The sequence below is a fragment of the Limanda limanda genome, chromosome 15 (assembly GCF_963576545.1).
Source record: "Limanda limanda chromosome 15, fLimLim1.1, whole genome shotgun sequence".
NCBI classification, from domain to species: Eukaryota; Metazoa; Chordata; class Actinopteri; order Pleuronectiformes; family Pleuronectidae; genus Limanda; species Limanda limanda.
In genome coordinates this window covers 24278669-24296566 of record NC_083650.1, presented here as the reverse complement: position 1 = coordinate 24296566, position 17898 = coordinate 24278669, and the positions used below count along the sequence as shown (strand labels likewise).

The 17898-nt window shown below is 39.5% G+C and overlaps 2 protein-coding genes across 2 annotated transcripts; one reads left to right on the top strand and one right to left on the bottom strand.

Moving 5' to 3' along the window:
* Window positions 1–3337: 3337 nt before the first annotated feature.
* LOC133020562 (UMP-CMP kinase-like) lies at window positions 3338–4128 on the bottom strand. The gene has a single exon (XM_061087165.1). It carries the CDS (start codon window positions 4123–4125, stop codon window positions 3466–3468), a length of 660 nt encoding a protein of 219 aa, XP_060943148.1. The 5' UTR covers window positions 4126–4128; the 3' UTR covers window positions 3338–3465.
* A 1287-nt stretch (window positions 4129–5415) lies between these two features.
* On the top strand, window positions 5416–5793 carry LOC133020563 (nuclear envelope phosphatase-regulatory subunit 1-like). Its single transcript, XM_061087166.1, has one exon. It carries the CDS (start codon window positions 5416–5418, stop codon window positions 5791–5793), a length of 378 nt encoding a protein of 125 aa, XP_060943149.1.
* Window positions 5794–17898: the final 12105 nt, after the last annotated feature.

Genomic DNA, 17898 nt, shown 5'->3' with positions numbered 1-17898 from the left:
TGAGAGAATATGTATTTTGACCTGGCTGTTTTCTGTAAATGATGAGCCAGGATTCATGGCTCTGAAGAAGCAGATCGGGGTGTCAAATATTAAGAGCCACTTATCACACAGATGGAGAGTACCTAATAACTCCACATGTCATACAAGCACTTTGACTGATGTATGCTTTTTATTTGAATGACAGACTATTTACCTCTCTATGAAATGGTCGTCATGAGCTAAAACAACTATTTGGTCTGAAGCAGTACGGCTCCTTCTGATGAAATCATTTTGACGAGGTGAAAACACAAATACCATAGAGACCTCCCGTACTGTAAGTGTTCCTCTAAGCTAACAACACATTTCGTTCCTATGCGAAGGCCTCAGACTATGATGAAAGATGAGCTGTGGGCTCCCTGAACATGGATCACAACTAACTGCTACCCATATAAAAAATCTTATAAAATTTGTATGTCTTCAGTCTGAAACTTGTATGTAAAGCATACAACAGTGAAACCAGATATAAGATCCTTAGTAAATTTGAACAAAAAGAAACTTGTATGATTTGGGTATTTATAAGAACAATATAATACAGTAATGTTGCATACAATATCCTTAGTAGGAAAATGTAATATCAAACTTATATAAGTTGGACAATCATCAGTGAAATTAAACTGTTACAAACATTATAGAAAATACTATAGAAAATGTATGTGTCAACATGTCCCTTTTCTCCAGGACAAGATTTACCCAAACCAGACAGACAAATCGCTCCACTAAGAACGGCCATGCACCACCACCCACAGAATCGAGAAAGAGCTATCAATCTGTCAATCCTTTCCGTGTCCGGGCCGGGTGAGGTTTCCCGTGTTGAGTGGAGCCTGCAACTCCACTCCTGCAGAGGTCTCAGCCCAATTTATACGAGTTGAGACCGGGGGTGGGGCCCACAGTAGGTGGGCGTGGACTAAAGATTTCAGTGCTCCGCATGCGCGGAAGGGATGAACCCACTAACGATAGCCTTAAAGGGCGAAGACAATGCATTCATATATGTGAAGCACTACTTCTGTGTTTCAGCTGCTTCTTTTAACGCCCATTCAGCTTTTAGACCAGGGGTGTCAAACTCATTTTAGATAAGGTGCCACATACTGCCCACTTTGATCTCAATTTGGCCGGACCAGTAAAATCATAGCATAATAAAACACATACATAACGACAATATTTCTCTATGTTTAAATCACTGGTGGAGGTTTTTGGATGATAAACCCTATTTTAAGGTCTTTCTACAATAAACTAGAAACATAAAGACCAAAATCTCAGCCCACTGTGAAGTGTCTCTACAAATTGTGCAACTTTGCCGTCTCTACAGTTGCCCCGCAAATGAGACAAACTAATTTTTCAAATCATTATGAAAATAGTATGTTTTCTTACGCTTTTCTTTTCTTTTTTTTTTTTCAAATTTCACTTTTGAGATTTATCATCCCTCCTTCAAGAAGATACAGTACAGATTTGAGAGAATATGTATTTTGACCTGGCTGTTTTCTGTAAATGATGAGCTAGGATTCATGGCTCTGAAGAAGCAGATCGGGGTGTCAAATATTAAGATCCACTTATCACACAGATGGAGAGTACCTAATAACTCCACATGTCATACAAGCAGTTTGACTGATGTATGCTTTTCATTTGAATGACAGACTATTTACTAGGGATGAGCGAGTACAGCATTATCTGTATCTGTTAACCATATGAATTATCCGTATCCGTACTCGGAGTGGGCGTGACATAACCCGGAAGTGGGTGTGATTTAACCCGGAAGTGGGCTGGTTCAACATAACTTTCTTTTTAACTTTGACATTTTTTTATGATTTTTTTATTTTTATTTTTTTTAAATTTATTTCCACACCAGGTGTGTGTGCGTGTGTTTGTGTGTGTGTGTGTGTGTGTGAGTGAGATGCGAGGGACGTTCGCTGTCTCCCGGAGAGATGAGCACTCTGTGTTTTTGGTGTGGAAAGACGTGAATTGTATTCGTTCGCAAGTCATACAGACTGGTTTTGTTATTTTCACTTTACATTAACACTTAAAGTTTAGTGCAGTGTAATTGTTTGCCGTGATAATTAAATGCCAGTGTGATAATAAATGACAATTTCAAACCATACAAACTGTCATGTTGTACTGTATTTAATAAAGGTTTACTTTACTGTAAAGTAGGTGTGAATGTAAAGTGAAAATAACGGGGCCAGTCATTGTGACTTGTGGACGGATGTGGTTCGCGTCTTTCTGTGCTGGAAACACAGAGTGTTCATTTCTCCGGGAGACAGTGAACGTCCCTCGCATCTCCAGCGCTCCTCTACTGAGCCAATGCAGGTCTCGTGAAAAATTTTCCAAAGACTCGTATCCGAAGACCCAGTCGGGAAATGAACGAATCATTTCTGCTTCCTTGACTGAGCCTATGGAACAGTCCCGATGCGCAGTGAACCTGAGTGACTGAGAGACAGAGAGCTGTTCTGTGAGTGAGTGAGCAGAGCCGTGTGTGACGGGAGGAGCGCTGTGACGCTGTGTGAGGATTTTCATTCAGTCCGAGCACAGATAATGACTCCGATTACTCGTATAATAATCGTACTCGGCAAAAGTGCTTTATCCGTACCGGATACTCGTTTCAGCCGAGTATCCGGCTCATCTACGATTTATACTCGGCTTTTTACGCACGCACGCACGCGAGAGACGCAACACGCCCCTCGCGTACTTGCGGGGGGCGTGTTGCGGCTTGCGTGCGTCAGCCAATTTTTCTAACTATACGACAAAGCGACGCGAGCCTCACGCAGCCCGCAAGGCTTGTGATTGGTCTGCTTACTACATCCCGTCCGGAGTCGCATTTCCGGTTTCATGCCCGGAAACTGCGGAAACCACGGAAGTTTTAGAAGAACGAATATGGACCAAATAGAAGAGCACTTGGCAGAAAAGATCTGAAATCATGTCCACTAGTATAACCCGTCACTGACCGGCAGATTTGTCCGCCAGAAAAAGGCTCCGAGGAGCCGCTGTGGCGATGTAAATAAACGTGTGCCACTCACGAAGAAGAGCCGACTTCAACAAAAAACATTACTCAGGCTAGTGGTCTGGCGGTGAATTGCGTTGCAACACGCGCAACTGTAGGGGAACTATAAACCAAAACGAGTCCGTAGAAGCTGCGTGCGTGCGTGCGTGCGTAAAAAACGACTATAATTCGGAGGCCTCAGACTATGATGAAAGATGAGCTGTGAGCTCCTTGAACATGGATCACAACTAACTGCTAGGCATGTCAACTTCTGACTCACCCCAATACAAATTTAGCACACACTCACACAGAGTGCAGCAGATATAAAATACATGGAAAACAAAAAGTAACCAAAGTAAAACGTCATATGAATGTACATGAACTTGCTATAGTGAACTTGCAGTTGGTTAAAAAGAAAACCAAAAAGGTGAGTGAATGTTGGCAGTTGGGAAGATTCAGTCCTCTTTGTCTAGGATGGCTTTCACATCAGCGAACACCTCATCCACGGAACGAGAGGCGTCTACTTTGTGCACCTTGCCTTGCTTCTCATACAGTTCAATGATTGGTCGAGTGGACTGTAGGTAGGTTTGGAATCTTTTCTCCAGACTTTCTCTGTTGTCGTCTGTGCGTCCACCGTTCTTCCCTCTTTCTAGACATCTGTCGATGCAGACCTCGTTACCGCAGTCGAAGAAAAGCACAAATTTGACATCTGCTTTGCCATCCATGACAGTGTTCCACCCCTGGAGGTTGTCCTCATTGCGGGGGAAACCATCGATGAGGAATCTGAACTTTTTCTCCTCTTTCTCCATGGTCTCTCCCATCGCCTTCCTGAGCAAATTGATGGTGATCTCCACAGGGACGATTTTACCGTCCTTGATGTGGTTGGCAATGAGCTGTCCAAACTCTGACCCCTCTCTGGCTCGCTCTGCTCTCAGCAGGTCCCCAGCTGACAAATGAGTGTAGCTGTAGTTCTCCACGATGTTGGAGCACTGGGTCCCTTTGCCGGCGCCAGGCCCGCCCAGCACGAACACAACCTTCGGCTTCATCACCAGCGACACCGGGGCCAACGAGCTCGGAAGTCCCTGAGACACAGCAGCGAACAGACGGCCGATCATACACCAGCGACCACCGGCAGCAGCAGAGGACTCGAACCCACGCTTTTCTGCCATGTTTTCTTTAGCTTGGTACCATTGGTTGGTTGGAGTTTCCAACTAGTTGTTAGTATTTTAAAATGAATAATCCTATATTACCTTTGTTAGTACTGTAAACTGTAAACATTTAATGGTTATTTCTTTTTAAACAGATCATTACTGACAAAAAAATAAATATAGTATCTAATATAATGAAGGAGGAGCCCATAGTCCATATTTAAAATAAATGTTAAAATATTCTTGTGTTTCATGTGATTCTTGTTTTAAGTACTCTGTTAAGTGTTATTTTGCTTTGATGTCTTTATTTCTCATTTTAATGCAGTTAATGCAATAGTCTTAAAATTAAAAATGATCTCTCATGGTGGGAAATTACTTTTAATTATATTTACTGGAGGACCAGATTTTGCTGTTTAGATTATGTGTTTAACCATTTTCACAATGTCACCATTTTCACAATGTCTCTATTTAACTCACCAACAACATCACGAACAATGATGTAACATCTGTAGTTGGTTAAATTTCGCAATGTATAATTTATAGAAATAATTAAAATAAAACTGTAAGTACATATCATTTGCACTGATGTGATTCGATCAACAGAAAATATAAAATAAATCAAGGGCTTCATCCATACATGCATACTACAAATAGAAAACATGTATGGATTTAAGATTACTATGATGAAGCCAGTTTTTCGCTTGAATGTGCCATTGCACGCAATCACAATTTAATAAACCATATTATTTATATTTTCAGTGTCATGATTCTTTCAGTATTATTAACTTACCCTGGCCTTCTATTGTCGGAGTTTGGTTTGTGAGGGTCTTGCCATCTTCTGTCAAACATGTGAACTGTTGTTCACATTGTAACGTATGGACATACTAATTCTTCATCAGCATGTCAAAATAAAACATTAAACAAAAGACAGCAAAGGACACAACAAAGGATATTAATTAGCATTAAAGGAACCGGCCTAAACTGGTTTAAATTATATTTTACAGATTGATTCCAATTCGTGCAAATTAATGAGTCATCTGTGCGCACCAAAGTTAACCACGGTGTTCCACAGGGCTCTGTGCTCGGCCCAACTTTATTGTCATTATTTATGCTTCCACTAGGAAACATTCTCAGGACACACTCGGTAAAGGTGGACTCAGCTTCAGGTGTGGAGGAGTGTCCCAGACAGGATTGGTCAGTGCTGCTCGTCCTTCAGCCGAGCGGAGGCGGCGCCTCAGGCTGCAGGGAGAAGCAGACATGAATTCCTCGGAACAGGCCGAAGACCTGAAGGCATTTGAAAGGAGACTGATGGAGTATGTCTCCTGTTTGCAACCGGCAACAGGCAGGTGGAGAATGCTTCTGCTAGTGGTGTCTGTGTGTACGGCTACTGGGGCGTGGAACTGGTTAACAGACCCCGAAACACAGAAGGTCTCGTTCTCTTCATCACTGTGGAATCATCCCTTCTTCACCATCAGCTGCATCACTCTCATAGCTCTCTTCTTTGCTGGGATACACAGACGAGTTGTGGCACCATCAATTATCGCTGCTCGATTACGGACAGTTTTAGCAGAATACAACATGTCCTGTGATGATACGGGGAAACTTATTCTCAAACCCCGAACAAACATCCAATAACCACCGTTTTTTGTTGGCTGCTCCGACACTGCACCGGGTCTCGGCCGATCTTACCCAGGGATTGTTTGGTGACATGCGTCCTCTGTGTTTCATCATCAGGACCAATGAAATGGGAAAGACAGGAGAAAAGAACAGAGAGATCCTTTAACCAGTGCTGCTGCGTCCATGTCGTCACTGAAGCTGCTGATCTGCTCACATAACCTTTGGTATATATTTTATTCTGTCTGGATGATTTCAGATGTGTTTATTTCTGTTGCTAATTGTGTATTTTTATCGAAATTTTTCTATTTTTAATATTATTTACCGAATAAATTCTCCAGATGTGAAAAAAAAGTCAAAGACATTATGGTATTGCACGGTTCTCATGGCAGTGGCAGGAAAATGGTTAAACACATAATCCAAATAGCAAAATCTGGTCCTCCAGTAAATATATTAAAAGTAATTGCCCACCATGAGAGATGGCTTTTAATTTTAAGACTATTTTGATAGAATGTTGTGTATAACCTTCACAAGTATCCTACAGATAATTTATACACAAGACTGAGGTAAATATGAATAAACACAACCTTGTAACATTTAAAAATAACCAATGATAGATAAAAATAGATAAAACCAGCTGATAATTTTATAAACCTTTTGTTATAAAAGGTCACATCGCTCTCTGACTCAGCTGCTATGCTGAAAAACCTGTTTTTTATTGGTCTGTCACTAAGATGATACACAGGGAACAAAAGGAACACAACTTCATTGTTGAATCTTTTTTTATTGTTCAACTGTAAACGTTTTCAATTCCAGTGTTTGAGGACTTAGTGCATCACTGACTTTATGTAACAAGAATCTATTCACTCCCAGAGAAAATATATTGGAACCAGGCTGGTAACAAATGGTGGACTATAGTTAGAGTGGAGATACTTGTGTGTCACGATGAAACAAAAGGTGTTTCTGGTGTTTACTGAATATGAGACCAATGTAATAATCAATAACCAAATTAAAACTGGGTGCATTCTTTTTTCCCACTAAACAACAGACAGAGTCATTCAGAATGAGTACGTTTCTGGTGGAAATGGCTTTGCTACCTGACAGGATGAGTCTGGTAATCCTGAAAAAGACAATGATTACTGTTGTCTTCACTGTTCACATCCTAACATCTCCAACAGTATTAAAGACCTGTGAGAACAAACACCAGCAACTAAAGCCAAATAACCAATAACCGTCTCCACCTGGTTTACTCATAACTGCTGATTCCCAACACAAAAGTGTAAATCCCAACTTCACACTCATAAACACAGACACACTCATACAGACACACACTACTGCAGGGGTTGGTGGAGTGCTTCGTCACAGGCGTGCATCTGGAGTTGTGCGGCCTTCTAAGTGCTGGTCAGGTGGCTCTGCAGGGTCTAGTCATACCCCCAGGAAGGACACCGCCATGTCTCTCTCCTCGATCAGCTCGGCTGCTGTGGCGTCCATCTTCGATCGGGAAAAATCATTGATGGACAGGCCGTCCACAATTTTCCAGTTCTTGTCCTAAAGCAAATACAAAGTGTTGTGTTTTAAAAAAAAAAATGCTGACAAACAATCCTCTTCACTCTACACACGCAAACCTTTTTTATTAATTGAATGCATCCCCCTTTGAAAATCTTGTTTTTGCCGACCTCTAGTGGTTTACCTGCTCATCATGTTGCTGTATGCAGGTGAACTCACGCACCTCGTGACATCACTGTTAGACGTGGCTACAGGTGCATTTTTGACCACACCCACAGTAAGTGCTATTTGTTGGGGTATTGTTGCTGATTTTGCAATTTTTTTCCCCTTCACACAGTTCATGAAGAATTGCTGAAGAATTCTGTCCTAACTATTACCCCAACTTGAGTATTAACTTGTTTGTTGAATGCAGTAAGTGCTACTTGTTGGGGCAGTTTTAATCGACAAAAACAACATGAAACGAGCACATCCATTTTGAAGCGTTGCATGCTTTTTGTCTGAAAAAACAAAAATAACCAGTTCTGAGAGAGAGAGAGACAGTTCTGAGAGAGAGAGAGACGTAACCTTTGCAAGACATAAAGTTTCCTTTGATCTAGGAAGACTGAAATCAAAGGATTCATGGTCCATGTATGTCCGCGTTACAGAACATCGTGTTTTAATGGCATTTAATCAAACTTTGACACCACGCCACGGTCAGACCGTGTGATTAAAAAAAAATCTGTCAGTCAGTTTTTATCTCCATCTTGTTGTGATGACACTCATCTCAATTTGAAGTTGATCCGATGAAAACCCTGGTACAAGTGTATCAAAGAAAAAATGTGGAATATGGCCAAAATGGCCACTAAATGCAAAATAGCAGGCTTCCTGTTGTGTTTTTCCAATTGCACCAAGAGACTTTTTTGTTTGTCTGGTCATGATACACCTGTATATCGATTTTTGTGAAGATAGGTCAATGGGAACACCTTCCGGGGGTCTCGGGCTGTCTCGGGGGGCACCGTTGAGCCATTTTGCGACGCCCATTGAAAATTCCTTCAGAATACGTAAATTTTCACCACTTTCTAACTTTCTGCAAATTTTGGTAAGAAGTTGAGCATGTTAAAGCCCTCAAAAAGCCAATTCATTTGCCTGAATAATAATAATAATAACAAGAACCTGTTCCTTCAGTTATGTTGTGTTCTATGTTTGTCTAATACATAATAACAATAACAAATAACCCGGATATAAAACATGAACAACAAAGATAAACATTCAAAGTTGGTATGATCCAACGTGTGAACGTCAATAATTGGCGACTTCCTGTTGCCATTTTCCATAACGCTCCGCCATAACGCCTTTTTTGTGCAACTGGTATATAAATATAGACTTACTGGTATATAAGTATATATATATATATATATACCAACCGGTATATAAGTATAGACTTATAAAAAAAAGCCGAACTTTTCTTGTACTGTTCCTACAAAATAATAATAATAATTGAAAATTCCTTCAGAATACGTAAATTTTCACCACTTTCTAACTTTCTGCAAATTTTGGTAAGAAATTGAGCATGTTAAAGCCCTCAAAAAGCCAATTCATTTGCCTGAATAATAATAATAATAATAATAATAATAATAATAAAAATTTTAGGGCTGCAAAGCAGCACTGGGTGGGCCCGAGCACATCCATTTTGAAGCGTTGCATGCTTTTTGTCTGAAAAAACAAAAATAACCAGTTCTGAGAGAGAGAGAGACGTAACCTTTGCAAGACATAAAGTTTCCTTTGATCTAGGAAGACTGAAATCAAAGGATTCATGGTCCATGTATGTCCGCGTTACAGAACATCGTGTTTTAATGGCGTGTAATCAAACTTTGACACCACGCCACGGTCACACCGTGTGATTAAAATAAAATCTGTCAGTCAGTTTTTATCTCCATCTTGTTGTGATGACACTCATCTCAATTTGAAGTTGATCCGATGAAAACCCTGGTACAAGTGTATCAAAGAAAAAATGTGGAATATGGCCAAAATGGCCACTAAATGCAAAATAGCAGGCTTCCTGTTGTGTTTTTCCAATTGCACCAAGAGACTTTTTTGTTTGTCTGGTCATGATACACCTGTATATCGATTTTTGTGAAGATAGGTCAATGGGAACACCTTCTGGGGGTCTCGGGGGGTCTCGGGGGGCACCGTTGAGCCATTTTGCGACGCCCATTGAAAATTCCTTCAGAATATGTAAATTTTCACCACTTTCTAACTTTCTGCAAATTTTGGTAAGAAGTTGAGCATGTTAAAGCCCTCAAAAAGCCATTTCATTTGCCTGAATAATAATAATAATAATAATAATAATAACTGGATATAGATGAATTGGGTTATTGGGTGTACACAAGAAACACTCTAAATAATATTCAATAAAACTTTTTTAACAGAGTTATGTAATTTGAGTTACAAATAAAATAATAATTAAAAAAAAATCCGTCAGTCAGTTTTTATCTCCATCTTGTCGTGATGACACTCATCTCAATTTGAAGTTGATCCGATGAAAACCCTGGTACAAGTGTATCAAAGAAAAAATGTGGAATATGGCCAAAATGGCCACTAAATGCAATATAGCAGGCTTCCTGTTGTGTTTTTCCAATTGCACCCAGAGACTTTTTTGTTTGTCTGGTCATGATACACCTGTATATCGATTTTTGTGAAGATAGGTCAATGGGAACACCTTCCGGGGGTCTCGGGCTGTCTCGGGGACACCGTTGAGCCATTTTGCGACGCCCATTGAAAATTCCTTCAGAATACGTAAATTTTCACCACTTTCTAACTTTCTGCAAATTTTGGTAAGAAGTTGAGCATGTTAAAGCCCTCAAAAAGCCAATTCATTTGCCTGAATAATAATAATAACTAAAATTTTTAGGGCTGCAAAGCAGCACTGGGTGGGCCCGAGCACATCCATTTGGAAGCGTTGCATGCTTTTTGTCTGAAAAAACAAAAATAACCAGTTCTGAGAGAGAAAGAGACGTGACCTTTGCAAGACATAAAGTTTCCTTTGATCTAGGAAGACTGAAATCAAAGGATTCATGGTCCATGTATGTCCGCGTTACAGAACATCGTGTTTTAATGGCGTGTAATCAAATTTTGACGCCACGCCACGGTCACACCGTGTGATTAAAAAAAAATCCGTCAGTCAGTTTTTATCTCCATCTTGTTGTGATGACACTCATCTCAATTTGAAGTTGATCCGATGAAAACCCTGGTACAAGTGTATCAAAGAAAAAATGTGGAATATGGCCAAAATGGCCACTAAATACAAAATATCAGGCTTCCTGTTTTGTTTTTACAATTGCACCCAGAGACTTTTTTGTTTGTTTGGTCATGATACACCTGTATATCGATTTTTGTGAAGATAGGTCAATGGGAACACCTTCCGGGGGTCTCGGGGGGTCTCGGGGGGTCTCGGGGGGCACCGTTGAGCCATTTTGCGACGCCCATTGAAAATTCCTTCAGAATACGTAAATTTTCACCACTTTCTGACTTTCTGCAAATTTTGGTAAGAAGTTGAGCATGTTAAAGCCCTCAAAAAGCCAATTCATTTGCCTGAATAATAATAATAATAATAATTAAAGCCCTCAAAAAGCCAATTCATTTGCCTGAATAATAATAATAATAATAATAATAATAATAATAATAATTAAAGCCCTCAAAAAGCCAATTAATTTGCCTGAATAATAATAATAATAATAATAACTAGCAATGCTCAAATAAAAAATAAAAATGAAATAGAAATAGTACAAAATAGAATAAAATAGAATATAAAAATGTTTAAATAGAAAATAAAATGTATATATCTAAAAAATATATATATAAAATAAATATATACAGGAGCAGTATCAAATGTGATTCAACTTGTAACAAGAATAATATAAAATTTTTAGGGCTGCAAAGCAGCACTGGGTGGGCCCGAGCACATCCATTTTGAAGCGTTGCATGCTTTTTGTCTGAAAAAACTAAAATAACCAGTTCTGAGAGAGAGAGACGTAACCTTTGCAAAACATAAAGTTTCCTTTGATCTAGGAAGACTGAAATCAAAGGATTCATGGTCCATGTATGTCCGCGTTACAGAACATCGTGTTTTAATGGCGTGTAATCAAACTTTGACGCCACGCCACGGTCACACCGTGTGATTAAAAAAAAATCCGTCAGTCAGTTTTTATCTCCATCTTGTTGTGATGACACTCATCTCAATTTGAAGTTGATCCGATGAAAACCCTGGTACAAGTGTATCAAAGAAAAAATGTGGAATATGGCCAAAATGGCCACTAAATGCAAAATAGCAGGCTTCCTGTTGTGTTTTTCCAATTGCACCAAGAGACTTTTTTGTTTGTCTGGTCATGATACACCTGTATATCGATTTTTGTGAAGATAGGTCAATGGGAACACCTTCCGGGGGTCTCGGGCTGTCTCGGGGGGCACCGTTGAGCCATTTTGCGACGCCCATTGAAAATTCCTTCAGAATACGTAAATTTTCACCACTTTCTAACTTTCTGCAAATTTTGGTAAGAAGTTGAGCATGTTAAAGCCCTCAAAAAGCCAATTCATTTGCCTGAATAATAATAATAATAATAATCATTACAATTTCAATAGGGTCTCACCAGACACCTTTGATGTCTGTGCTCGGGCCCTAATAATCCTTACAATTTCAATAGGGTCTCACCAGACACCTTTGATGTCTGTGCTCGGGCCCTAATGACACAATGTTACAGAAATCCAACTCTGATCCCCTCAAATAGAGCCACTCATGATTACTTGCTTCATAAGTGCTTCTCTTTGGGGTTGTTTTGGTTGGGATATGTTCTGCAATATAATATTTCAGTAATGATTCTATTATATGGAATCAGAAATCAAAATAAACTGTTATGTAGTTTTTTGTTTCCAAAGATATTTAGAAAAATTCATTTTCAGAAGGCATTTTGTACACAACTAAGTGGTCACCAGCTTTACCCTAACACAAGCAAAGACTTGCCTTCTGAAAGCAGTAAGTGCTATTTGTTGGGGTAGTGTTGCTGATTTTGCTCTTCTTTTTCCTTCACACAGTTTATGAAGACAGACATGTTATATCATTCATTGCTGAAGAATTCCTAGTTTGAGAGCTGGTCCTACCTATTACCCTAACTTGAGCATTAACTTGCTTGTTGAATACAGTAAGTGCTACTTGTTGGGGCAGTTTTAAGTGACACCAACAACTGAAACGCATCAAGAGCCAATTCCCCTCGTGAATCCAACTCAGATCACCTCAAATGGAGCCACTGATGATTTTCTTCTTCATAAGTGCTTCTCTTTGGGGTTGTCTTGGTAGGGATAAGTATGCGAGGGAAAGATCCCAGGTAAGCTAAATAAACAATCTTGAATTCATGTGTACAATCAGGGGACATTTTCAGCAAGTAAGAGATGCTTTTCCGCTTAATTCACAAACATAGCCTTTCAGCTTTATTTGCATTCTAGAGGATAGCTCTTTATAGCCATACAATTACACCCACTGCCTCAATTTTGGAGTAAGAATACAGTGCTATTTGATATTACATTAGAAACTCCTCTAGCTGAAACTACAGGCTACTATCTGGCAATGAGATGCATTCACAGAAGTAGTTTAATTCCAATTGGCCTATCATCAGCAACCCTGCATACATGATAGTCGTCACATGAAGGTGTGATCCTTTCCTTAACGAACCTTTACCAAGACCATTGAAAAGTCTTTCTGAAAGAGGGTGGGGCAGGGTGGGTGTGGCTACATTCGACTTTAAGATGGGCAACATTGCAGAAGACAATCCATTGGTGCTGGAACACAGCACAGAAGATGCTGCAAAGGACCATCTGGACCATGAAGCAAGTCTCAACTAAGGTAGAGTTTTTGTCAAAAAGGATTTAGTCAGTGACCAAGCTCATCTAAACTACTCACTTATGATTCCTTTCTTGACAATTGTTTTTCAGTGTCTGTGTCCCTGGTTGTAAGTTTTCACAAAACCTGGTCACTGTTTATTTTGTATTATTAGCTAAGTCAAAGATTCGTCACCAGCTTTACCCTAACACAAGCACAGACATGATTTCTCAAAGCTGTAAGTGCTATTTATTGGGGTATTGTTGCTGATTTTTTGCAATTTTTCCCCCTTCACACAGTTCATGAACAATTGCTGAATAATTCTGTCCTACCTATTACCCCAACTTGAGTATTAATTTGTTTGTTGAATGCAGTAAGTGCTACTTGTTGGGGCAGTTTTAAGTGACAACAACAACTGAATGAATCCAAAGCCATTTCCCCTTGTGAATCCAGCTCAGATCACCTCAAATGGAGCCACTGATGATTCTCTTCTTCATAAGTGCTTCTCTTTGGGGTTGTCTTGGTTAAGTCAAGTTCTTCATTGGGAAAAACTAAACTGTACTGAGTAACAGTACAGGAATCACTCTCAGGAATGTGGAACACATTTCAGGAAGACACACACTGTAGTTGAATAACATTTAAATGTGAGCAGAAAAAAATGTATCACCAATATTACCCTTACACAAGCACCAACTTGTATTTAAAAAACAGTAAGTGCTATTTGTTGGGGTAGTGTTGATGATTTCAAGTGACCATGTTCTCTTCACAGCTGCTTTGTACATCCATTTCTGGTGTTTTATGACTGGAAAGAACATTGCAAGTCTTTTGTACGTCTTTACTATTACCCTCACTTGAGCATTGACTTGACAGTTGAATTCAGTAAGTGCTACTTGTTGGGGCAGTTTTAATCAACAAAAACAACATGAAATGACACAATGTTATGGAAATCCAACTCTGATCCCCTCAAATAGAGCCACTCATGATTACTGGCTTCATAAGTGCTTCTCTTTGGGGTTGTTTTGGTTGGGATATGTTCTGCAATATAATATTTCAGCAATGATTCAATTCCATTATATGGAATCAGAAATCAAAATAAACTGTTATGTAGTTGTTTTTTGTTTCCAAAGATATTTAGAAAAATTGATTTTCAGAAGACATTTTGTACACAACTAGGTGGTCACCAGCTTTACCCTAACACAAGCAAAGACTTGCCTTCTGAAAGCAGTAAGTGCTATTTGTTGGGGTAGTGTTGCTGATTTTGCTCTTCTTTTTCCTTCACACAGTTTATGAAGACAGACATGTTAAATCATTCATTGCTGAAGAATTCCTAGTTTGAGAGCTGGTCCTACCTATTACCCTAACTTGAGCATTAACTTGTTTGTTGAATACAGTAAGTGCTACTTGTTGGGGCAGTTTTAAGTGACAACAACAACTGAGACGCATCAAGAGCCAATTCCCCTCGTGAATCCAACTCAGATCACCTCAAATGGAGCCACTGATGATTTTCTCCTTCATAAGTGCTTCTCTTTGGGGTTGTCTTGGTAGGGATAAGAATGTGAGGGAAAGATCCCTGGTGAGCTAAAGAAACAATCTTGAATTCATGTGTACAATCACGGGACATTTTCAGCAAGTAAGAGATGCTTTTCCGCTTTATTCACAAACATAGCCTTTCAGCTTTATTTGCATTCAAGAGGATAGCTCTTTATAGCCATACAATTACACCCACTGCCTCAATTTTGTTGAAGAATACAATGCTATTTGATATTACTTTAGAAACTCCTCTAGCCGAAACTACAGGCTACTATCTGGCAATGAGATGCATTCACAAAAGTAGTTTAATTCCAATTGGCCTATCATCAGCAACCCTGCATACATGATAGCTGTCTCATGAAGGTGTGATCCTTTCCTTAACGAACCTTTACCAAGACCATTGAAAAGTCTTTCTGAAAGAGGGTGGGGCAGGGTGGGTGTGGCTACATTCGACTTTAAGATGGGCAACATTGCAGAAGACAATCCACTGGTGCTGGAACACAGCACAGAAGATGCTGCAAAGGACCATCTGGACCATGAGGCAAGTCTTAACTAAGGTAGAGTTTTTGTCAAAAAGGATTTAGTCAGTGACCAAGCTCATCTAAACTACTCACTTATGATTCCTTTCTTGACAATTGTTTTTCAGTGTCTGTGTCCCTGGTTGTAAGTTTTCACAAAACCTGGTCACTGTATATTTTGTATTATTAGATAGGTCAATCGATATGTCACCATCTTTACCCTAACACAAGCACAGACATGATTTCTCAAAGCTGTAAGTGCTAGTGGTTGGGGTATTGTTGCTGATTTTGCAATTTTTCCCCCTTCACATAGTTCATGAAGAATTGCTGAAGAATTCTGTCCTACCTATTACCCCAACTTGAGTATTAACTTGTTTGTTGAATGCAGTAAGTGCTACTTGTTGGGGAAGTTTTAAGTGACAACAACAACTGAATGAATCCAAAGCCATTTCCCCTTGTGAATCCAGCTCAGATCACCTCAAATGGAGCCACTGATGATTCTCTTCTTCATAAGTGCTTCTCTTTGGGGTTGGAAACAATCTTGAATTCATGTGTACAATCAGGGGACATTTTCAGCAAGTAAGAGATGCTTTTCCGCTTAATTCACAAACATAGCCTTTCAGCTTTATTTGCATTCTAGAGGATTGCTCTTTAGTCAGTGACCAAGCTCATCTAAACTACTCACCTATGATTCCTCCTCGACAATTGTTTTTCAGTGTCTGTGTCTGTTTCAGGTGTAAGTTTTCACAAAAGGTGTAAGTTTTCACAAAACCGGGTCACTGTATATTTTGTATTATTGGCTAAGTCAATCGATTTGTCACCAGCTTTACCTGATGGCTTCGGAGCACTGTAAGTGCAACTGAACCTGGATATTTCAAAATCACTGCTATCCTATTTGCGTGACAGGTTCCTCATGAGTGATGAGAATCGTTCCATTCCTGCTCCAATTATTGGCTGATTCTAGCTGAGCAGAAGACATCTTAAAGACGGATGAAACATCATTTACTTCAAGGGTTTACCTTGAGGGAAGAAAATACCCTTTTGAGTCTGACAAATTACTTTCTTATCACACTTCTCTTTTCAAATTATGAACTTTTAGGCTTTCAGGGAATGGCAATTTGTGCTTTGAAATGTGTGTGGGTGTGTCGTTAAAGGATAACCTTCTTTCTTTGAAACCTCTGTGCTGTGCAACAAAAGGAAAAGCGTGTGGAGTCTGTAGGCAGGGTCTGTGTGTTGAGGGAATTTGGAGTGTTTCATAGTGTTTCACTGTGAATTAGCCTCTGCGTGGCATCCACATGGCACACACTGCTGCCTGCCCTCTTCCCACCACCTCACACATGTGCCCAAGATTAGAATTAATAACCGTCACTGCCAATCACACTTTAATCACACTACTGTAACTCTGTATTTAGGGGGCACAGGGAGGTCACAGATATCTGGCCCTCAGGACGGCCAATCTGGAACAGCTAATGGCATGGCTCCGAATGTGTGTAGGTGTGTCTGAAGGACTCTGTGCTGGCAGTTCAGGTGAGACCACAAATAGGAAGAATTCAATCAGATATTCTTTCATGAAGATCCATGAGCTATTCCCTACGCAAAACTCCATCTTGCATTGTTACAGAAAGTGATAACAAATTTTGGAATCCACCCAAGAATTTAAAAGGTTCTTGGCCAAAGCCCATACCCTATTCTTTAGTGGAACAAAAAACAAACCAATGGACAAGGCTGAAAAATGACATTGAACAAGGTAAAATAAAATTGTGTGCACCATGGTTGCTTTATTCTAGCTTTACTCTAGATAAAGATATGCCAGAATTCATGTGATCTTTTGAGGGTCATTATCATTTCATGTGGTAGTCTATTATTTATTTATATGGCCGAAACACTGGCATGGAACATTCCACAGGTAAAGAGTTGGTAACAGGTGATGTGTACTGATTGAGGCATCCACAAAAGAAGTTTACAAGGACTTCTTTTGATGTTCATCATTGTATAAAACTGCACGGTTTAACAACAACATGTCTATGTCATGACATTTTACTAGTTCATTTAGTGACTTCAGGGACTCTAATTCTAGAAAGACCCATTTTGTCCGGTTAAAAGTGCTTGGCTTTATCATTAAAAACTGAGTTCAGACCTGTTCACCATTGAAAATGTTTGGCAAAATTATGAAGCGCACAATACAACGATGGAAGCAGGTGTGAGGACAGTAGGAGCAAGGACAATGGGAGGATCTGGGAAGGAATAATAGACATGTTTGCAACAACAGCAATATCCAACCTTAAACTGATGAAGATAATGGTCTGAAACAGCATTTTCTGATTATCTTCACCTTAATACGTTCAAATAATCAAGTTAAGACATTGTTATATTCTGACCCTAGTAGCATTATAAAAGGTTGGCTGGCCTTGGGAAAAGGGATGGCCATTGGAAGATCTTATCTTATCTCATGTACAACTGACTTCTGTTGTACATGTAATTGTAACTGTTAGTTGACAGTATTTTATTGAATCGTCAAAAATTATAGTTTATTACCTTTACCCTTGCATTACTGTATATATGCATATTTATTTCATTCTTATTTATCAAATTTTCCCTTCAATGTATTGACTTTTCATTATACCTTCGGCACCATTGTAAATGAGGGTGTTATTCCTCAATGTGTTTTCCGAGGCTTAAATAAATAATCAATCAACGTCTACAAAACACGTTTTTGCAGCATAG

Excerpts from the sequence above, each read along its gene's own strand:
- LOC133020562 (XM_061087165.1), bottom strand. The coding sequence starts at position 4,125 with ATGATCGGCCGTCTGTTCGCTGCTGTGTCTCAGGGACTTCCGAGCTCG.
- LOC133020563 (XM_061087166.1), top strand. The coding sequence starts at position 5,416 with ATGAATTCCTCGGAACAGGCCGAAGACCTGAAGGCATTTGAAAGGAGA.